The sequence below is a fragment of the Drosophila simulans genome, chromosome 3R (assembly GCF_016746395.2).
Source record: "Drosophila simulans strain w501 chromosome 3R, Prin_Dsim_3.1, whole genome shotgun sequence".
Classification (NCBI taxonomy): domain Eukaryota; kingdom Metazoa; phylum Arthropoda; class Insecta; order Diptera; family Drosophilidae; genus Drosophila; species Drosophila simulans.
Window position 1 is genome coordinate 11,430,289 of NC_052523.2, and position 24,163 is coordinate 11,454,451.

Here is a 24,163-nt window from a genome sequence, read left to right on the forward strand (position 1 = left end):
CTTGTTGAAAAGATCCCATTTGACAATTAATAAGACAAACAACGAGGGCAGAAAACATATTTCCTTTCTTAAGCACGAGACGCTAACGTGTTTCATTAATGTTTCTGACTTTTGGATTTCGAATATATGCATGTAACTGTTGTATATATGTTTTTAGAGTATATATGCCATGGGTTAATTGTATGTTTAAATAAATTATATGCACGTAACAATGAATATTAACGTAAACAGTTAATATCGGGTTCGTAAGCTGCTGATTTCTGTACTTGTTTTAAATCGATTTGATTTGATTTCATAAACTGTAACGAAGATGATGATTCTTGTGGTTCTTTGTTGTTTCGTAAATGTTATCGAAGGCATATTAAACGGTAATCAGTAGATATTCATATATATATATAAATGTATGTATCGGTATTATCAGTAGTATTATAATAATTCACTTGAACCAACCCAAAAATGTTGATTTGAGAGTGCGTACCTTGCCACTATCACTGTCGCCGCCATAGCTGGATGTGGGCGTGGTGGGCTCACCCTGATCCCGGCCGATGGCTCGACCACCGGAACCCCCTGTCGAGGCACTACTGTAACGCCTAGACACGCCGCTGCCAGAGGAGTTCGATGCCGGCGAGTGACCACTGCGCCTGTGGTTCAGGTGGTGGTGATTATAGGGAGCTCCGGTCCCGTTTCCACTCAGCTGGAGATCTTTGCGCAGCGTCGAGCTCAGCTGAGCGGCAATGGAGGTGGAGTTGGTGGTGGTGCCCTTCAGGCCCTCCGGCGACTGCTGGGCACGTGACAAGGAGTCCAGATGACGCACCCTAGAGCTGATCGTATCCCGCTTCAGCTTGGGCAGCGGCGAGTTCTGGAGCACACGCGGGGACGGAGTCGTTGCGGCTGTCGGCTGGCTGCGATTGCCAGTCGAGCCGGATGAGTAAGGTGTGGTTGCCAGCGGTATCGAAGAGGAAGTAGAACTCCGGCTCGTGTTCGTACTCAGTGAGTGATTGGAGGCGGACGTTTCTGCTCTTCGGAGGCTCTGCAAATTACCCGTACTTCTGCTCAGCGAGGATTTACTGCCATACGAGGTGCTACTTGAGTTGTTCGCCGATGGAGGCGATCGTCCCGCCGTCGACGGTCTTCCCGTTGGCGGTTTGCCCGAAAAATAGGCCGCCGCCTTGCTGCCCGGCAACGGAATCTTGCTGGGCTTGCTGGCACTTCCAAACTTTCGGAACGCATTTTGTCGCGGCGGAGGGGTCATGGCCTCAAACGGACTCACTCCACCCACACTGATGCTCATCACACGGGCGGCTATATTACTGGGCGTACTGCTTCCCACCGGACAGGGACTTGCATTTATCATAGTCTTACTGAGGGGGGAGCTGGTGCTGTTGGGTGTTTGAAGAGCTTGATTCTCGTGCTCGTGCGCCGACTCCGTGCTACTACTGTGCTGCTGCAACTCATCCATGGCCAGCGGCACCATGGCCTTCATGCTGGGCGTACTGATCTGAGTGACTGGCGGGGCAGGCATAGCCGTCGAGGTAGAGTCCACCGAATCGGAAACTCCACGACGACTCAGCATTAGCGTGGTGGAAGCCGAAGAGCGATTGGTCTCGTAGTCGTGCTGCGAGGAGTGCAGATACGAGTTGGTGGTGCTATTGCTCGCCTGCAGACGAGACTCCACCAGCCGCAATTGCGCTTTGGTGCCCTCAAGCTCGATATTCTTCTCCTCCAGCTGGTAGCGCAGATGCTCAAACTCCTCGCTGTTTTTGTCCAGCCGCTTGGCCAGCAGCGTCTTGGACTTGCTGGACGATTCCAGCTTCTGGGCCAGCACCTGGTTCTGCACGGTGAGGGTGAGCAAGTGGCGCTGCAGCTCCAACACATTAGTTTCCAACAGAATGGCCGCGAATCGCTTGGAGTCGGTCAAACGGCACTTGGAGTTCCGCGTTCCGGGCGTGCTCACGATGCCATCAAGACGTCCCAAGGATTGCTGTTGCTGTTTTCTCAATGGAATATCACTGCCTGGGCTTTGATGGAATGCTTCCTGCGCTGGCTGATCGAGTACGACCGGCTGGAATGTGTTGTTGCTGATGATGTTGCTGCTAGGACGACTGCCATTGGAGAGCACCGTGGTGGCTGAGGATAGAAAGTTGCGTTGACTGGAGTAATCCGACTGACTGCCGCTGAAATTTTAAAATATGATTAGTATTTCAGGTATTAAAAAATCAGTAGGATTGTCTCACCTGGAAGAGCTTTTGCTTTGCTGTTGCTGCTGCAACTGCTGCACCCGCGAGCTCAACTCTAGCTTTTGGGCCATCGCCAGTTTCAGCTGCTCCTCGAGATCTTTCTTCACTCCTACCAACTCCTCCACCTGGTCGCTCATTTTGGCCGCCTTAATGCGCCCGGTCAGCGTTTCTGCCTCCATTTCGGCCAACTTGTCAAGCAGACGGTCGCGTTCCTTGCGCAGCTGTTTGATGTCCTCGCGATTTAATCGCTCCACTTGCTCTCGGAACTGCTGTGCTGTCATTCCCTCCTTGCTCGCACCCTGGTCTTCGCCTCCTGTCTTCTGAGCATCCACGTGCTGACGCTCGTAGCTCTGCAAGTGCTCCACTTCCTCGCGTAATCGATTGGATTTGCGGTGAATGACGTCCAGCAGATTGAGCAGCTCATCGTCCGATTCCGCGCAGCTCAGTCGATTCGCTGCTATGGCCACCTGTGTGATCAAGAGGAAAAAATTAGTAATCGTTTTGATCAGGACCAATTGGGACTTACCGTCATAGCACCGTTGGTGGAGGAGGCACTGTGGCCCTCCTTGGAGGAACTGGTCTCCGTTGAGAAGCCGGAGTCTTGCACAACGCTTCCGTTGTTGTTCTCTCCGCTCTTTGGCTCTTTCTTGCCGCTGTGCGAGTTGCTACGGCTGCGCGTCAGCGACGAGGACGACGCCTCAGCTCCGGAAGAAGGAGCAGCTGCCGCTGACGACGTGGACGGTTCTTTGTGCGACAGTTTTCGCTTCATCCGTATGCCCGGCTCCCACTCACGTCTGCTGCAAAGAAAATGAAAATTTTGTAGATCACACATGGTTTTTATATACATATAAAGCTATTTTGGAACTTTAACTCACCTGGTGGCCAGCGAGGAGCTGCCGCCACCCACAGAGTGACTGCCACCGATGGCACCCACCGAAGACGTCGGAGTCGAGGGCGTTGCGGACATGGAGGCCATCTTGTGCTTGAGGTCGGGAAAAGTTTCTATGACCAGGTCCCGGAACTCCAGCAGAGCGCCAACCTCGTGCTGCAGCTCCTGCAGCGACTTGGTCTGCTCGCTGTGTATGTGGTGGCTCCCGTAGCTATTGCTGTACGGCGTGTGGTGGCTCAGGTGGTGGTGGTGCAGGTGGTGCGGATACGTGGCACCAACCACCACGGTCGCCGTGGGAGAGGCCGAAACGGCTCCTACCGCCGATGCACCCGACATCAGATGTGGGTGATGGGCGGCACTGCTCATCGGCAGGCATTCCATGGCCCCGCTGGCCAGGTCAGTGGTGCGCAGGACTCCACCGAGATGGTGGCCGACGATTCCGCTTCCGTTGACGCCTCCGATTCCGTTCCCGTTGCTCTGACTGTGGTGGCTGATGCAGCTTCCGTCCGTTTTGCTGATGCCATGCGTTGCAGGTTCGAAGCCTTCATTCTGTAAGAAGACAATAGAATTTCATTCATTAATGGAATGTTTAGTTAGGTGCTTACTGAATATTATATTCTTAATAATATTTATTTCTAAAGATCTTTATTTGTAGATCTTATAAATTAACTTAAACAATTCACTGACAAAAGACTCACGACATGAAATAAATGTAAATTTGATTTTCCATTACACCATGTTCAGGGTTAGCCAGTCATCTTTCGTGGCCTCCACCTGTTAGCTCAAATTCCCAACCAATTTGTATTTCCATCAATAACAAATAGCAAATGAATATGAAAATGCAATCATTTGAATCATCTTATTGGATTTGTACACATTTTTTTAGATTGTGAAATATTCTTTGGACTATTAATTAACATAAGACTTTTCCCAAGCTTTTAATAATAACTCCCAACAACCATTATTCCACCAATACTCGATAATCACGCACGAGACGCGAAAATCCCATGAATCATTGTTGTTTCGGATTTCGATGGTCAAGTGCGATGGGCTGCACTTTCAGACAGGCCACACCAAGATCGGCTTACATCGCCACAAGTCATTATCAAGGGGATTTACGCAAGGGCCCCAGTGGGATCGATCGATAATTACTGGAGAGAAAACATCGTAGCATTGCGTTACTTTAAGTAAATTGAATTGATCATCATGGTGGAGCAATCGCTGGCCAAAGAAGTTCGGGAGCAGTGCGAACGATTAGTGAATGACATACAAATTATGATTGATGAATTGCATTGCAGTGCGCGGCAGAGCGATCGCCCGCTGGCCGGCGACCCGTGGAGAAAACTGTAACAAAAGTGCAGCTTAATGCAGCCGCTGCATGCAACTAGCAACTAGCAACCAGCAACATACATATGTAGCTGCAACACCAATCGATGCAGCAATTTGGGACAATCATCATGCTGTGTATGCTTGGCCCAGGCCATGACTATGCAACCAAGTCAATGGTCTGATCTGAACCGACTGCTTAACTAGAACAGGCCGCAGATGGCCGGGCCAAGTAAAAGTAGTTTTTCTCTTCGTTTTGTCTATTTATCTCTGTTTTCCCCTTTTTCCAACATCTGCTCTGGAAAAGGAACGGGAACTACACGGAAAACAACGAATATTTGGTCTTAGAGAGTAAGACTTAAGTACTTTTTTATATATTTTAAATGTTTACAAAATGGTACACATGTTTCTTAAATAAACGAAACTTTTCTTTATAATATGTTATACGAATTAACTATGGTTTATTTTTCAAGTGCACCATTGTTGGTGGATTCGTTTGTCAACCGGGTGAAAAGCTTTCACTGGACGAGAATGTTTCTCGAGCGGCGGCAACTCAATTGATTGGCAAAATACTTTCACATGCAATAAACATAAATTTGCCTGGCAGCCGTTTTGTCGGCCGGCTTTTGCTTTTGCTTTACCTATAGCTATAGCTATTGATCAAACAAATGTCGGCGAAGTGCCATGAACAGTATATATATGTGGCAATGGAGGGGCCAAAACCAGGCAACTGGGTTGTCTGTGTTTTCCGTTGTTCTCGGTTGGTAGGAAAAAGTAAAAGAGGTGAGCTGGGAAAGACAAAAACCGAAAGAAATATAACTCAGCTGATTGCATGCAGACTAGCAGCGATGGAGTTTTGACGGCGGTCGGAAATGTTGGTCAGACTCTAATGGCAAAATCATTGCAAATGAAGCATGAAAATTGGCCCACATTCACATGACACGGCTCTTGGCTGGGCCATTCCATTATTTAATAGCTAATTAACAGAGAGAGGGGCCCAGGAAGCATAGCTCATAATTCCATGGCTTGCATAATCGCCATGCACTTTTCCTCCCATTTTTTTTTTTGGCCGACTTGCCTGTGGAGCGTGGCGAACATCAAAGCATGGGAAGTGGTGGAGAAGTCACATTGAAGATCGTGTAATTATATAGCAAAATCCATTGTCAACCACGAAATTGAAACCGAACAATCCAAACGTCGGCTGACTGTCACTCAAAAAGCAAAAACACCAAACAGATACAAAAAAAAAAAAAAAAATGGAGAAAAACTAAGCTCAATGTCGGGGCACCGTCATCCATTCGAGCATCGCGATTGGCTTTATGATTTCTGAGTCTTATTGCTCAATTAACTCGGCAATCTGGCCTCTTGGCCCACGACCTGGAAAATACTCAGTCGAGCAATAATAGAGTTTCCAATGCACCGTATTTCGGAGACACATATGCAAATCGCAATTCACTATGCCCTCTAGAGACGACTGGGGACACAAGTGCTTCCTTGTCACTCGAACGAGGCGTCTGTCACTGTGCCGAAGTTGTATCTTCCCAAGCTGCGCCTATGGGTATGATATGGTTCGATTTTCAGGAGGCGTGGAACAGTGGAATAATTTCCTAGTATCACATTAAGATTTAGTATTCTAAAGAATATGATTTGATTGAATAATGATTTCTTAACAGTGATTCTAAGTATCTGGAAGGCACGTAGTGACGAAGCGCTCTACAACATAAGCACACAACTGTTGTGATGTTATGAATTTTCTCCATTTTCGAATACTTTATGTTTATCCTATTATCTTCTTACCAACTTCAATTGCAAATATGTAGTTCATATCCATTTTGATCACCATTTGCAGCGATTCCAACCACTGTCTCCCAACGTCCCAATCAACTCCACATCATCATCATCATCATCTGCGTCGTGGGCGCAAACTATCATCTCCGCGCTGCTGCCACGCATTGCTGATTCCTCAAGTTTTATTACTCGCCATGGCAATTGGGTTGATCATCATTGTGGCAGCATCGTTGTGCGGCATGACAGACGGAAAAACGCACTTGGCCTGGGCGACAGAGCCGCTCTCAATTAGGCTGCCCACCACTTGAGTCGCCTGCTAGTACTCGTACACTAGCCAGCAGGGTTTTGGGCTTGTCGAGTGATTAGAGACAGCCAACACAGCACCTTGTCTTCCCACCAGCCAGCCAGCCAGCAGGAGATCTTCCTACCTTACAAACAGTTGGCATTTCCTCAGTGTGCCTGACACCAAAGCAATTATCAGGCGATTTGGTCATAAATCCAAGCAGCAACTGTTTCATAAATCACAGAACGTTTGCTATTTGTGAAAAGTCATAGTTTGATTTAAGACGGAAATTAATCAGATGAGCCATGACAAATGCCAAAACGTTTGTTTAGCGAATTCAACTGTAAGTATTAGTTATTACAGCTTTTGTGTCCCACTATTTTCTTTAGTTTCTTGAGTGCTTAGCACTTGTTTGATCGATTTTTGCCGTCATTCTTTTGCACAATCACTTCCTGCCCTACGCCGTACTTTTCTTTTCGTATTACGTATACTTAATATTTTGCTGCTATTGCCTAGTTTTTGATGTATTTTTTTGCAAAGCTCTTGAAATATGGTATCTGTTTGAAGTTTTCTCCAAGTCAAAAACTTCAAAATAGGGCAATAAACGAAAGATCATAAACATTTTGTATTTCAGCCGAGGGAATTGCAAATAAAAATCGCAGTAAAAATCAAAAGCTGCACAAAAGCTGATTTTTCATGACCTCCGGTTTGTTGTTGTGCCATATATTGAGATGGCAAGAGAAATATTTTTTTATGCATCTAAATTTGCAAATACAGTATCTCAAAATATAGTCAGAAGAATTTCGGTGCAGAGTACTTAAAGCCTAGCTTTCCTACACTAATTTTCGTTTGAATATTTCTTTCGGTTGTTGGTTCGATCGTTTTAATTGAAGTTTGCCATGCAACACCAAACATTTTTGAAGTGCAACCTTCTCTTCTCCGCCCCGCCCCATCATTACAATTAGTGATGGGTTTGCATAACACTCGAATGGAATGGTCGAATGTGTGTGCATTTACGGGGATGTACCAGACTCATAGACTCATGGACTCGTAGTGCTCATATAATTATGCATGTTAGGCCCTGCCTGGCGAGGCGAAACTGGCGGGACAGAGCTCAACGGCATATTACGGATTGGGAGCGCTTATTAATTATCCGACCCACTCCCCGAACATGACTTATGCATGTGGCATGGCGTTTTCCAGCAGTCATCGCCCGGCACATTGACTACGCCAATTTATAATTTCAATTTCAATTCCAATTCCAATTCCTATTCAATTTCAATGCAGTTACATGTTGGCGTCTGGGTTTGGCCGCCAGCCTCTGACGCAACTTGGAACTATGGTACTTCGCGTATAGACAACAACAGGGTCTTTGGGCTCTTGGGGCATTGTGCGTTTGCCGTTTTGCGGCTCTGACAGCCGCCAGTTGGTTTAAAAATTAAAAGACAATTGCAATTGCCATGTCTGATATCTAAGCATCTATGGTGCCACGCCAAGAAAAAAAAATAAATAAATAGATGTAAAAAAAATACACAAGTATAACCCACCATCGCTTTAAGCCATTTCCCATTAGCCGTCATTAGTTCGCCGCTTTATGTTTTTGGGTGTTCGTATTTTTTTTTTAGATTATTTTTAATTTCTATAACAAACAACAGCAAATTGTCGGACTCTGTGCTTGCAACACATTTCCCTCCACATGTGGCAATGGAAAATAATTGTCTAAGTGTTCGCTGCTCAGCGGCTTTGGTAATCGTCGCAGCAGTCAACGGAACGCAAGTGTTGTAATTAAATTAAGCATTTTTTGGCTTTTGTTGGGTGGCTTCACAAAAGCTGCCAAAAAAAGTACACTCCAGTTGAAAAGGAGTTGCAACAATAGTAACTGACACATTTACAACATATGTTGCAAGGCAAATCGTCGCCTGTCAAATTTCCTCTTCCCATGTTTAACTTTTGTTTTCTGAGCGTCTTTTATTTTTTTCCCTACATTAGTTTTTTGTAATCTTCTCAATTATTTGCTGTTTTTCTTCATTAAGTTAAATTAAATTGATGTAACTACATTAAAGCCACTAATGTTTTTAGCGAATGAATAGCTGTAAGATGAAGGTTGATCTAATCTGTTAGAAAAACTTTTAATAACAGATACTAAATTAAGTTACCTAACTTAATAAAAAATGCTCAAGTTTTAAGCAACGCCCAACTACTTGATACTTTTCGAAAAAATGCACGAAAAACATAACTATTAATAATGTTCAGACAGTTTCGCAGACATTATGCAATTACGGAAAAAATAGCTAAAGAAAAAAAGTAATTAAACACATAAATTATGCGCAAGACGCAAAGCAAAACTGGACAAACTTAATAAAAACTTGGTTAACACATCAAGAAACCACTATCAGCAGACTACTGTGGATCAAGCCAATAAAATGCAGCGACAATTTAGTTGTACCACAAAAAATAGTGTAAGCTATAAAGTTTTAACTTTAATTAAATGGCTTTTTGCAAAAGATAAGCTGGTAACATTACTATAAAATGTAGAACTTTATTGCCTGATCACTTGCTAGAAACATTAATTTAACATCTTACTAAAATTGAGCTCATAATCTCATCTGAATTACTCAATCTTTTTAAAAGCTAGTCTTTGATTAAATATGCGAAATCTAATTCAATTTGCCCACTGTGCAGCGGTTTTTTGAGTTGATTGGCGCCGCTTGTGCTTTGTAGACCGAAACCCACCGTTAGGCGGCACTTTGCATTAAATTAATTAACTGCTTTAAATTTTAATTGCACCTTTGGCACAAGCTCTCATCTATTAACCACCGTGCACATTTGGGGCTAAACTTTCGCCTGTCTGTCTGTTGGATTTGCCTGACCGGCAGAGCAATGCCAATAATGATAATGATGATGATGATCGCGATGACGGCGATAAACGTTCATAAAGTGCTGCTCCCGCAGGCTGCCGTCAATATGGAATGGTAGATATATCCTTTGGGGTCTCCTGGGGCTCTTGGCTCTTACATATATCCATACAGTATCGCTGGTATCTGTAGCTGGCCATCTGACTTGGCTGCCACTTCCAGTGTCGGGTTTTAGCCAACGGGCACACCTCTTCTGCTGTCATTTGCCAGCGATTTCTAATCGATTTTCCGGCAAAACAATAGTTGTTGCATTTCGCTTTTTTGGTTTTTTCGTTTTAAGGTTTTTGTTGTCAATGTGCCATTGTTTGCATCCCGAACAACTCCGGAACTTTCACACAATTTTCACACTTTTGCCCGGCCATTCTGTTCATTAGCATGGCAATATAATTTGGGCAGTCAGCTAAAGCTATTGGCTTTGGAATCTGATCCCCTGAGTGGTCACGCGATAACTGGCGTTGACCGCCGGAAGTTGGGCAATTTGTACACAATTTGCACGATTTTCAGCTGTTCCAGCTGTTTAGCTTTTCAAGCTTTTCTTTGTTCGCCGGCGACGTCGTCTTCGATGTCCGTAGTTCTGGCCACTTGTTTATATGTCGATTTCGATTTATTGTTTGTTAGTTTATTCTATAAGCCGTACGTCCCAAATAGCCGACACGGCACGCCCTTTTCCGCATTACTTGACTTGCATTAATTTCGCTGTTCAATGCACTTTTACAAAAGGCAAACATCAGAAATAGACGGTTTAGCTTTTTTTTTGTTCGCTGCTTTTAATGTGCCAATGACTGCACGATTGTGCGATTACACACGGCAATCTGTCAATGCATCCAACCAGAGACACTTGGATACATATAGTATATATATATAGTGTATATATGTTCATGTAGGAGGTAGGTTTCGAGTCAGCCACCCCGGCAATCGATAGTTTCGCGCTCCGTTTTGTCAATCTGCCAACATCCGGTGAACGTTTCACTTTCGTGGCTCTGATTTATTTTATACAAAATACATATTATATTTATTATGTGCAGTTTGTCAGCACCTCGCCGAACCAGCTAGTTTCAGTTTGTATTATTTTTATTATTTTTTGTTTTGGAGCTGCGCCCACCTGTGTGTGTGCCAGTCTTTATAAATATATGCAAAATACGTTTAGCCGATAGTTGATAGGCCAAAAATGGCGTCGCAATTTAAAAGCGCATTGCTGAATTGCCTTTTGGCTTTGTATGGCTTATCGAGAGTTGTTGGCTGATAAACAAGCGCTTGCCTGCCTAAATGTTTTCCATTTAACTTGGCCAGTTGATTGTTGTTTGCATTTCATCGGCTGACATTTGATAAGATTTTGCCAGTTGATTACTCATACGCAACGTGTGACACATATACCATACAAGGTCTGACTGCTAAATGAATGCGAAATGAAAGTGGAATGGAAATATTGGCAAGGGTATAGCTTTTTCTTGGCAGTGGAAGTTTACTAACCAAATTTTAATTAACTTAATTGTATTCATCTATTAATTAAGGTACTAGTTATTATTTTTTTTAAGCTCGATACTTTAACCTTTGCCTATTATCTTTTAAACTTAAATTTTCACGGTAGCTTTTCCACATCTGGCGAATTTCCACTCCCTAGGGCAACTCCAACTAGCCAACTAGCGCTGACCATTTTGAGGGGTGTGAAAACCGAGAGTAATAAAGCCTCACATCTTCAGCTAACAAGATGTGACAAATTTTTATCGCATACTCAACTCGTTCGTAGCCGCAGAAAAGAGCTGTCAACACAACAGACCAAAATGCTTTTCATGGGGGGACCCCAGAGTGTCTTCTTTTTCCCCGGGGCTCGTGATCTTTGACATCCCGAAAACAAGCGCAGCCACAACGAGCACTCACATACCTGGTGTACCTATGTATATATATATGATATGTACATATATAAACCCTAACTATATGTATGTGTATATTTAGTTATGGCTATATGGCCCGCAGCTTTGTTTAGTTGTTACGTTTTGCCGGCACAAAGACAAAAAAAAAAACTTTCACTTTGTCATCAAAGAGCAACAGAAATAGCGTTAAAACATTTTTTCACTTTTTTTCTACTACAGCTGCAACAAAAGCCCTGCCGGCCAATAGTAAAAATATGAGCAAATAATGAGCTTAGAAAATTTTACGATCCAGCCATCGGGCAGTGACAAAACTGAGAGAAAAGTGGGATATGGAAAAGCCGGGAAAGTACACTGCAAACTCAAAGCATTCTAATCTATAAAAATGAAAATATTTTAAAAATATATATCCTAACATCATTTTGTTATATATTATATATATGTTGAAGCTTTGAAAATAGAAAGAATTTAGTATAATTTATTTTAAATCTTAATGCAATACAACGATTATTATTATAATGAATGCAAGTCATGAATGAAAGTCATCAAATTAATTTTCCGTGTAGGATGGAACTGCAGCGAATCGTATGACGCAAAATGGGTAGACTGCCAGTTGGATTTGGCACTTTTAAGCTGGAAACCATGACAATTACGACTCAGGGCCGATTGGCGGTTAGCTCGAGTGAGCCAAATCAAATTGCCGATAAACCGGCGATAGTGTTAAATGGCATGGCCGGAACCACCTGGAGGTGCACAGAGAAGAAAAAGGGGGCGGCGGTGGAAGGAGAGAGAGTGACAAGCCGGTAGGAGATAGCGCAATCACGGATGGCTCGGTTCCACAACCGAAATCCAAAGTTCGCCCCCCAAATGAATTATGAGCCATGACGCCTTTATGGTCTCCAGCCATTAAAACTTATTTTTTTTTTTTTTTCATTGTCCGCCGCCATTGTATTGTCCAACTTATTTTGACCAGGAAAGTCAGGGCATAGAAGAAATCGGCTGCTTTGCCAATGTGAAAATAATCAAAGTGGCTTTACGGCTCTTAACTGGATTTGCCTGCCTGCCAGAGCCGAAAAGAGGAACCAAAGTGGAGTCGCTGTTGGCCAACAATTGGCACGAAAAGATGCGTGAGACGTCGCCAAAGATGGTCGATATCGAGTGGGCTTTATGGCCAAGTCTAAATGCCACAATTGAGTCTCTGTCGGTGTGAAGAATTATAGAGTTATTCGTTGAGATCATTAGACAAGCTGACCAAAAAAAAAACAGTGTTTCTCCAGAAGAAGACATTAGATCAAGCAACGCCGCTTGGCTTTTCGATGATGTAATAGCCAATAAAATTAATTGTTTGGCTTTATTTCTATCGCCTTTTGCAATAAGGCTTTAAAAACATGTTCGCAAATAAAAGTAAAGTAAATTAAAGTATTTTCTCAAGCTTAACAGTAACGTGCATGACGTGTGACAAAAAACCGTTTCTCTGACAATCATATTAAATGTAAACTTCTTTGGAAAAATTGAGTAATTATCTAAATTGAATAATAAAGGTTGTTTTCGTGTTAAACAATCTAAGAAGTGATTTAACCCAAAGTTCAAGTGAGTTCATTCTCATCTTAATAACATAAATATCCAATCAGAAGCTTCTATATCTTGAAGCCACTTCCCAAATAAATCGGAGATTCCCACTTCTTGGTGCGGTGACCACATCTATTTCATCCCACCGATCGGCCCACAAAGTGGACGCCTCCAAAATGACAGAAAACACGCGACAGGTGAGACAGGTGAGGCCCACGTGTGTAGATGATTTATTTTTAGACAGGACTCGCAGTGCAAATCGCTGGCACTTATGGCGAATTTAAGCAAATTTATTAAGGCAATTATTTGATTGCGGCAAATGTTTAGGCGCCTTAAGTGCAACAAATACGAGTTACAAAGTGAAACAACATCGAGCCAGTTGCCAAATATGGCCAAAATGACAAGTTGTCGAGAGACAGACAAAAAACTAAAAAAAAAATCTAAATATATATGTAAACCACATATATTTATGTTTAGAGTGTAATCAATTTAACTGTCTGGGGATTTTCAATTTGCCGCTTTGATCGGCTTGGCTTCGGTTTAAATTTCATGTAGTTTTTCCGCTGTTTTTTTTTGTCAAACAAATTTACATAATTTTGTGGGATTGACGTGGCTTATGTGTGTGTGTGTGTTTATGCCTAGGGAGGTTCGTCCACATTTGGAAGTAGCCTCGTTTGTATATAGACCCAATTCAATTCACATTCAATGCGAATTCAATTGAATCGTATACGGCTTCTTTGACATTTCGTGTTTCATAAATGGCCTGATGGTTAATTTTTCTACAGACCCGATTGTCACATGGATTATTATTATGTTTGTGATCAATTTATGGCTCTGACATTTGGACCGACATATATGGGCCGAGGAAGCTACAATGTCTTCTGTCTGACAACTATTAATGGCAAACAGTTTAATTTAATTATGGGAAAAGTCGTAAGACTTACTTTTCATTAGTAAGCGTCAGTCAACCGTTCAGTTATAAATTGCATAAACCTTTGCCTCGGACACCTGCAAACGGCTTCCGGTAATCAAATGTTAGTTAATTATAGTTGCAAAAACTATATAGCTAATTAATTATTATAACAACTAAAATGTGAAGGTGAGAAAAAAACAAAAAAGCAAAATACATATTTGCATGAAATTGGTCAAACAAAAAATAATTGCTCATATATACACAGCCATTTGAGTGTATTTTTAACCATGGAGCAGGTGTAGCCATCAAGTATTAAACAGCCAAATGAAATGCAACTGACACTTTGAACAGAGTTTTCATCGTGTAAATATTAATAACAACTTTTCACTTTTCGCACAGCGGAAAGTGTCACTCAAAGTCAAGAGAGCAACGATTTTCCGTACACTTCTCGTATCGACCAAACAATTTTGACGTCAATGGTATAAAGTGAGCCCCAAGGATAGTTTTATTTGCAAAGCCAAAAAAAAAGGCAAAAAAAGCAAAAGATGGCAAACAAATTGAGCAGTTAAAAGCCAAATTAATGGCCACGATTAAAGCTGGCTGTAGGTTTAGTATCAATTCAGTTTTTAAATTCGATTCAAGCTTTCATTCATCAAATTTGACAGGCGTGAAAGTGAAATTCTTTGTGGCAGGCATATTAATAGCGAAAGAGATTTAAATGGATTATTTTAAAAGAAATTCGAATTAAGATATAAGTAAGAAAATTATATAGTAAATTATAAGCTAACCTTTAACCTGCTATATGCATAAGTGCATCCTGTAATTCTTGGAATACTTCTGATAATGGATATAGGGAAATTTCCTGGAATACTTTAAAAATCAATGCGGCTGACATCTGTGAAAGTGAAATTCCGATGTGTTAATGAAGCTCACAGCAAAGAGAAAATGGCATTACACAAATAGAGAAAGAGAAAGATAAGACCGAGAGGGCGGGACGCTGATAAAACTAACGTGGCTCGAATCAACTCAACTTGGCTCAGAGCTGAGCAGAGCAGACAACTGCTGTTATAAACCGCTTTCAGGAATTCGCCGGCAACGCCTCGGTTTTCGATTTTTTTTTCTTCCAGTCGGATCTTTTTTAATGCGCCATTGTTTGAGAAGAGATTTCCCAAGGCCTTGCAACGACTGAAACCGCGAATGAGACATAAATCTGGCATCGCCTTGGCTGCCGCTGACTAAACTGTGACTAAATGCAGTTAAAGCTGGGACCGGGCCAACAACGAACAGTTGTACTTTTCATAATTACCAGCTATTAAAATCTTGCCAGCATCTAAAAAGCGAATGAAAAGACTGAAGGCTGTCCGTAAGCCAGCTGCTTTTCGGGGAAGTCCGAAGCCAAAGAACCGAAGAACCTTTCCCAAAACTAAGAATTGGCCAAGACAAAGGCGCAAGCTGAAAGATTAATTATAAATCGTATTCAAACTTAAAAGCCACAAAAAACCGTCCAGCTGTTTGACGGCCAGCTCTCTGCTTTTTTCATTATTATTTTTAATTTTTCGACTTCAGTTTCGATTGTGTTTTATAATCAGATATTGGGCTCAACTTCTGCGGTTGCTGCTTGCTGCTCGATTGGCAGACAATGACCTTTTAACATGCCGCTTCAGTGCGCACTCAACTGAAGTCGTTTGCACAGACACAATTAAACATTTTCATCTTGTTGGATTTTGTATGAATAGTGATTCGAAGTGGGTATAAATCTCGAGTGTGTATTCAATTTAAAATGCATTTTTCGCAATTTGTTTTAGCTGTTCGTTTGCATGATCTAGCCGCAGAGTCGTGATTTGCAGTGGCAAATATTTGTCTGTCTAATTTCAACATTAATTTCTGCCATGCAAAACAGAAAAAAAAAACACAAAACTCAACTGCTGGCGATCGAATTAATTGAGCTGGCGACTTTGGAGCTGCCGCATTTATTTATTACAGTAGTCGCATATTTTATTTTATAAGCTTTTGTATTCGCTGCTCCTTCTTTTTTAGCTTGTTTGACTAGCCAGCCATGCAATCTTGATTGTACACAAAAAAAACTTAATTTAATACTTTCAAAAAGAAGATTATATTGAAATCTTTAGCTTTGAAGATTTTTCAATACACTGACCATTCCGCAATTTATTCTTACACATAACTAAAATTGATTTATTTTAACTCTAATTAGTTGGAATTTCTTGCAGTGCACCGGTTCCCATTGTTGCGATTTACCTGCTTTCTGCAGCTTTATCGATAGTAGCCTTGGGAACATCTATTTATCTACCGGGTGTTGTAATTGCCCGCCTATTAATAATGATTACCAGCAAATGTGAGTGCGAATGCGATGTCTGGTCGTTGATTAGCTGGGTGGTTCTGACGTTTTCTAGCATCGAGTCAATGCTATTTATGTATGTTGCCTTGCTCCCTGCTTATTTATAGACCTGATTCTAAGCACGTCTCTTAATGTTGCCACTCTTTGTTGCCTGTGTTGCTGCATCTGTTGCTGCTGCTGCTGCAGATGCAGTTGCAGTTGCAGTTGCGTTTTGCCTGCATGGGAAGTGCATTGAAACGAAATGAGTGCAAATCAGCAATGGCAACGGGGCGTATGAGCAACAATGCACAGAAGCAGTGGCGGCAAGCAAAACAAAGGCCTGCCTGGCATAATAAACAGCTGCAAAGTAGCACGAACCGCCAGTTGGCAAAGGAAAATGGCAGAAACAAAAATGAAAGCCATCTTCAGCACAAAATCGAAGTTGTATCACTCTTTCTAGACCGCTCTATAAAATTAAATTTATTAACAATGTATGCCACTTAAGGAGCGTAAAAAAGAAGGGATAAATAGTGATGTATATTTACTTAATTAAAGAAATATCACTTTATTGTTGACTTATTTATTCTTCTATTATCTGTCTAACAAGCAAATTTGGGTCAAAGTAACGTACTAGTTTTAATCATGCTGATAAGACCGCACGTACCCCATAACTTTTTGCTAACTTTTTTGATTCAATAACATATAATTTGCACATTTTGAAGTTACTTTTACTGATAAATCTCCCACTAAATACAACAAATGTAGTAGCACCCGCAAACTTGGCAAGGGCATGAGAAATAAAGTTATTATTTCGAATGAACGCTGTGCGGTGGTAAAAACAGAAGCGAGTGAAAATATTTCAACAATTTTGCGGTGCAGTTGCAGCCTGGTTATTGTGTAGACTTGGTAATTTGCATGCCAAACGCAGCAGAAACAAGACAAGTAAAAAGCCAAAAACAATAAACTACGAATTATAAAAAATGGCAAAGAAATGCGAGTGGCTAATAAGCAACATGAAAGAAAGAGCAGTGAACTTTTGCCCGAGGAAAGTGAAAACTCAGGGTGATGTAAATGAAAAGCACGAATGCGATTTTCGTTAGTGCTGCTCGTATTTAAAAAAAAAAAAGAAATATTCTTTAATCACATTTACGATCTGTCAACGAGAAAGTGCCCGCCAGCGATACTTTTATTCAACTCTTTTATTAATATACATCTTTTGATTGCGTTTTTTGTGACCCGAAGCTGGCACGTTTTCCATCATTAAAAATTATGATTGTGTCGTTAATGCAATGCTAATGAGATGCCATTACGGTTATGGCCCACACATTGCCAAAAAGTGAAGATTTCTCTTGGGCCATTGTGTCTGCGCCAACTATGCTATTCTCGGTCTGTGGGTATAGCCCAGTTATTAGCCATGCAACAGCGTAGATAATTAACACCTTTCGGCGCACACACACACACACTATATACATATAGCCACTTAATTAATTGCATGGCCGACGTGCAAGTGACAACCACGTATCTTAGCCAGTTAAAACGAAGGCGGAAGTGCGCGGCGCTTAGTCAGCAGCCAAGATGGCAGCGTTGACGCATGCAAATTATCCCACGGAAGACACAAACAATGCAACTGGCGAACAGAGGGTTAATAAATAAAATCTAATTAATTATAGTTTAGCCCAAATGTGGTCAAATCAGGGCATATGAATCCATAATCCATAGAATATTAAAATAATCTGGATCAACCTAGAAATGACTTTATATTACAAAATTTAAAGAGTTGTACTAGGCCAAACTCTTATATCTTATAATATTTCTTTAAAAAATTCTTATTTAAGTAAGCTTATATCCTCCAGAAAAATAGTCTAAATAAATGATGTAATCCTCCAGCTCCCACTATTATTTTGGCCGCATCTGTTTAGGCCAACACTCCAAGGTATTTAATTTATTTACGAACCCTGCAGTGCCCGCTGATTGAGGTTCAACAAACTTGGTGTTGCGGGTTGCAGGTTGCATGGCCAAGTGGACAAACGGTGGCCAGTGGCTGGTGGCTAGTAGCTGCTGGCCAGTGGGCAATGGGCAATGGCAAATGGGAAAAGTGGCAAGTGGATGGCCAGGCCGGGCTAACCAGCCAAGCGGCCAGCCCAAGCACTTTGCTTATTAAAGTACAACAGCCGTCGTACATCAGGCGAAATTTATTATGATGATGTTGTTTGCTATGTGCATAAAGCCAGGCAAGAAAAAAACAATAATAATAATAACAACAGCAACACCGCGACCAGGTAACAATGAGGAAAATTTATTATCGGTGCGGCATCGAATGGTTTTTAGCTTCGGCGTTGGTTTCGGATTTGCAATTTGCCTATGCCCGCCAGCCACCATGAAAGTTGCACATTTAACGGAAGGGCCGGCAATTGCACTCTGCACAAAAGACAATGCATTCAAAATGTAATTCTCCATTTTTTGTATTATTTTTTTATTTCCCCCCAATTTTTTTCACCGAAAGGGCGAGCTCTGCGTTGGTGTTTGCTTCAACCACAACACTTTCCTTCGGAATGGGCAACGTGTCGCATAACCACCAGGGAAACGGGAAGAGCTCGAGGGCTTCGGATGGCAGGAGAGATGGAAGTGGGACTCCAGACCACAACAAAGCTGTCTAGCGGCCACGGGAGAGATAGTCAGCCGGAATGGCCGAAGGCGATTGTGGTCAAGACACCTGGAACTTTTACAAGCATCCGCCCTGAGATGTAATATTTGAAACCGCCATAAAATGCATAGTTAAATTTTTGTTGTTTTTATTTCATAAATAAAAAATATTTATGATGTGATTTTTCCAAATGTGGAAATTGTGGTGAAACTAAAGCATTTTACATTTTATTTCTTTCTTTATTACTCTATTGATTTTTGACCATTTTATGCTCATTTAACGGCCCATGTTAAATAAACATTCATTTCTGAAAACTTCGACATTTGTATCCGAATAAACACAATTTGATTTAAATAACCGCCCAAGGTTTCCGCTTACAAACTCATTACAACCACTTTTATAGTTTTTGCCTATCAAAGGTATACCAATTCTTATTTAGATGAAGTGATGTATGATAATCACGGACACAACACCCTTTTAACCATAGTGTATCAGAGGTAATACTATACTATACCAACAAGCAAAGCTGCAAAAAAAATATAAAATTATATGGCTGAAGGGGAAAAAATCGAGTTGCGGTTACATTATAAACGGACGAATGAACAAAAACTGCTCCAAACTGAAAAGAGCTGTCAGTTGGCAGGGCAGGGCAACCTCCAGCGAAGGGCGCCAGTTCAAAATTTTGTACAGCCCGAGGCTTCAAAAATATATACCTCTACATATTATATGCAGAAAACACTTTCATACTTTGAAAACGCTTTCATACATACATAAACTAAAATTTTACTAGTATTTAAAGAAACACTAAACTTCTTCAAAAATAAAAAATTTATAAACAAAATATCTTGAACAGAGCTAGGATCATATGATTTATAAATACAAGTGCTTATGAAACAACCGACTGAACGCAATCAGAAGAAGCTGAAAGTGCAGCTTGCACAGTCGTTAAGAGCACTCTTTATATGCACATAATGACTTTTGATTGCCATTTGCTTATTTGGAGCATTATTTAAGTTTCATTAACAAATACTAAATTGCTTTCGAAAGTACAACACCGAGTGAGCAGCGAATGAGTGAGTGAGTGAATGAATATGAGCTCGCTATTCGCCGACAGCTGCGACAACGTTTGATTGACGCCGTGGCCAGTTGTCCAGGCCAGGCCAGTCAGTGAGTCCGAGGAGTTGGCCAAATGCGTTGGGTAGAAATTAACAGGCAACACTTTCGCTGGCATTTCTTTTGGCCCGGCATTTCTATAGAGATAGAGATTTCACGTGCCAAGCAGCTTAAGGCCTTCGTTAAAAGGCAGAAATATTCATTTCATTAAATTTAATATTTTCATTAGTCGACTTTCAGATTGTCAGACGGATCTGCGGATTTGTGGATCTCCGAGCGGAGATAAGCCTATCCCAAAAAGGGGTAAGCAGTCGCAATGCTGACATTATTGTGACGGCCGGACGGGGATTTATGTATTAATTACCAACCTCCTTTTTAACTCTTTTTTGAGTGAATGAAAGTGCGGAAAGCTCTCCGACAGTCGCGAAAGGAAAGGATAATGGGGGATCTGACGGATTTCCCAGATGTCTGCGCAAAATTTCAGTTAAATATAATGCTCGACATGCAGCTGAGTTTTTAAATTATACGCTATTATCACAGCTGCATATGTGTTTTGCTTTCAACTAAAGTATTTCCGTTTGAAAAGGTAAGCTTCACAGGGTTGAAAAACTCTAACAACCCTAATAAAAGCTATATAAAAGTGGTAATTGATTTTAAAAACATAATTACAAAACACGTGTTTCCTAATGGATTCTTGACCACTCAGTTCAAAAAACCCCCCAAAAAATTGGGGCGTTCACCTTGCCTCCGTTTTTCGATTGAAGATAACCGAAAGCCACCGAAAAAAATCCCAGTTGAGCTAACAAAAAACAAACAAGTTCGTATTAACTTTGATCTTTGTTACACAATCGTGCCCGCTGACGCAAGTATCGAAAATCAAGCGCCGAAAATCGAAGAGGTAAAAGCCCGCTCGCATGACCAAGGAAATCGATGTTCGATTCGAGGCGACTTTGGCTTATATGGCACGGCTTAGTTCCGGCATAATTTAGCACCAATTTCTATTTGCTTTTCACTTGGCTAATGGGATGGCGTTTATGCGCCAATATAGCTGGCACCCAGCAAAACAATTGCCCTGCCAAGACCAAGAAAAAAAGGTCATGGTAAAATTGGTAAAATTGAAACTGAAATTGCACAGCACTTAGAGCGCGAAAGTCGGCATTGTTGTTCCGCTTATAAGTAGTATCTATGTGTCTATTCAGATACAATCGCAGAGGGAATAGCGCATTTAAACTTAAATTGCATTGCCATGGCAATTGTACAAATGGCGCAGCAGCGGCGTAACAAGAAATCTATTTCTGCCCGAAAGTTATAATTGCCCCAAGAAGGGGCACAGTTGACCCCCCAACCCCCTGAAGGTCGGAAAAGTTTTCTTTTATTTTTTTTTTTTGGGAGGCCCAACCTTAACCAATTTAGGGCGCGTGCGCTTTTTGTCCGTCCTCAGTGCTCATTTCCAGCTTTTCTAATTGGCTTGACATGCCCCCATGGGCTTTTGTCTGCACTAACTGCACTTCGATGTTTTGTTGCATTGCAGCCAGTGACGAATATATTTGCATTTGCCACATCCCCAAGCAGCCGATGACTTACGGCCCCACATATCGCATATCGTTCGATATCGCCAGAAACCCACACAAAAAGCCTGGCCAACAGCCAGCTAGATTTGTGCCGGTTCAATGTCTGTGTCCATTTTCATTGGCAAATATTTCACCAGACTGTCAACAGGCGGAGTCATAAAAAACCCAGAGTACAATTTTCACCCGAGCAATAGAGGTGCCAAGTTATATCGTATATTGGGAAATTACTAATAAAATAATACAAATATTACTAATTATTTCGCACTTTTTCATCAGCTAAGCTTTGATATCTATCGATTGATAACAAATAATTTGCCATAACACTTGTGATTTAGTACGTATATATAAACCGCTTATCTCTCGATTAAAAAATATATTTTTAGCACCCTGTTAGCCACCAAGAAATCTAGCTACTACCTATCTGAAGTGCCATTACCATTTTTTTTTTTATTTTTTGGCTCAGTCTGGCTCAATCAATACGACTTACCGGCTAAGCCGTGTAACCAAACTCCAGAGCCAAGTATAGACGAAGCCAATTGTCCTCAAAACAAAAAGCGAGTGAGAAAGACTGCGACACTTTTTGGCACTCATATAAAAATATTTAAACTTGACACTCTTTTGGCCATTGTCTATACGTCCGACGACAAAAGTCTCTTGACAGTTGTGTGTGTTTTTTTTTTCGTTGGATACTGGCTGGGTAAATTTGCTTTCATAGCTGACCCGAAAATAATTATAACAGCGACTATATGGCCAGACAAACAACTAAACTATGTTTATGTTATTCGCTTTTCTATGTACTTGGCTCAAGGTTCATGGCTTTATTAAATTGCTTTGGCTAAATAGTGGGTTCATTAAGTTGTTGGAGCTCCCACAGCGACCCTTTTTGGCATTGAAAGCATAGCCAATTCGTAAATGGGGGGGAAACTTATTTCCAGTTTTGTGCTGCTTTTTCCATTGATCGATTCCGCCTTTTGTTTCTTTTGGTTTTTTATTTTGGCACGGAAATGAAGCCAATTTGAGAGCAAACACCAAAGCCATCCGATTGAAAATCTTCCCTGCTTTTGCTTTGGTTTTATTTCATTTGACCAAAAACTGGTTGCGCTTCGTTTTAAGAAGTTTTCGTAGAAGCATTTTTGAGTTGTCTTTGGTTTTATGGCCAAGTCATAAGCCAAGATCGCAGGGGGCAATTATTCTAGCTGCTAATTTGAAAAGTGTACGAGCATATATAAGCATCTAACATCTAAGCAGCCATGGTAGCCATAAATCACACTCCGCTTAGCCGGGCCAAGAATAACTGGCCCAAGAATTTGCGTTTAGAAAGTCATGGTTTGGATTTTGAGCAAGAAGCCAAGTCGCGTTCACTAATTAAAGAGACGGCACACTGTTACTCAATAAGCAGTGTGTTTGAGGAAACTTAAGTAACCGTTTAATGGCAGTTATATCCAAACGCTTTTTAAAATGGCCGTAAACCGAAACTAAGGCATCGTACTACATGATCTCCTTAAAACTAATGCGAATTTCACATTTTTAGTTAAAGCTTTACTACAGTGGGTTAAGTATACAGGCACCTAACTAACTCATTCGCTAACTAAAATATTTCTAAGCACGTATTTCTTCAATCGTTGTACCACTGTGCTTTTATAAGTTCCTAGTCGGCGCGCTGGCAAATTGGTTTTTTATTTTGTTTACTGGCCTCTGGGCGAATGGCTACCAGAGCTACCAAGGGTAAGCATAATTAGACGCCGGGCCACTTGGCCATTTGGCCACTTCGTCTGCGATCTCCGCGTGGTCTGAGGAGGACTAAACGCCGTAGAGATGCCGTTCAGGTGCACTCGAGGAACGCACTTGCCGCATGAATTGCACTTATTCGGGGCATTTGGCGAGAGGCGAGTTAACCGGCGGATTGTGTTCATAAGCACTCGGCTAATGAGGCTGAAACAGCGCTGGAATTCGCAGCATTTCCATTAGCTTTATGTAACACAAGCACATTCAGCGTTTACCTTCATTGAATGTAATGTAATAAAAAGGCTGGAGAACGTCAGCCAAAGACCTTGCTGGTTTCCAGTTGTAGCTTTAGGATGATGATGATGCCCCGCCGACCAAACCCAAATCCAAACCCAGTTAAACCCAAGCCTATTAGAGAGGCGCTGTGGCATTTGCATGGCCGTGGCCGGCTGAATGCGACTAACATAATCGCCGCAATTGAACAGCGAGCGGCGGCTTTTGGGCTTTGGGAACTCGGATCTGCTGACAGGGGCAAATAATTTCGAGGAACACAAGCCAAAATAAGACTACCAGTGGAGAACAGCGGCTTTGGTTTAACAATTCAATTAGATGGATTCACTGACAGTGTGCAGCTGGCATCAAATTGAAAGAGATGCGAGGCAGCTGATTAGTTAGTTACTTAGTTAGTTACAGCCCAGCCTCGCAATCAAAAGGGCAAAGATTTGCAGATTATCTTTTTATTTCTTAGCGCAGGGTTAATTTATCCAAACAGCCATCAAAAGTGACTTTACTTGCTAGTTCAGTTAGCCAACTTTATGCTTGTAACTAGCAATTAAATACTTCACAAGAAACCAAGTTTTAAGTTTAAAAAAAAAACATTAAACGTTTTCAGAAAAACTACAAAGCTAATGCTCACCTTTTTAGCATTGAATTATACTTGCAAATTTGAGCAAAAAAGAAACAGTTTGAAGATGGAGAAGAACATCA

The 24,163-nt window shown here is 41.6% G+C and overlaps 1 protein-coding gene across 6 annotated transcripts in view; it reads right to left on the minus strand.

Annotated features, from left to right (window-relative positions):
- Positions 1-24,163, minus strand: part of LOC6728060 — a 53,838-nt gene that overhangs the window by 4,065 nt on the left and 25,610 nt on the right. For 4 of the 6 annotated variants that reach the window (XM_016175320.3, XM_016175325.3, XM_016175321.3 and 1 more), the window contains 4 exons: positions 3,113-3,675; positions 2,764-3,034; positions 2,235-2,704; positions 479-2,174 (listed from right to left, as the gene is read on the minus strand). In XM_016175320.3, coding sequence (XP_016034672.1) covers positions 479-2,174; positions 2,235-2,704; positions 2,764-3,034; positions 3,113-3,675 — 3,000 coding nt within the window. The remainder of the gene's footprint in view (positions 1-478; positions 2,175-2,234; positions 2,705-2,763; positions 3,035-3,112; positions 3,676-24,163) is intronic. The other 2 variants (XM_016175323.3, XM_016175319.3) reach the window with 1 other exon arrangement.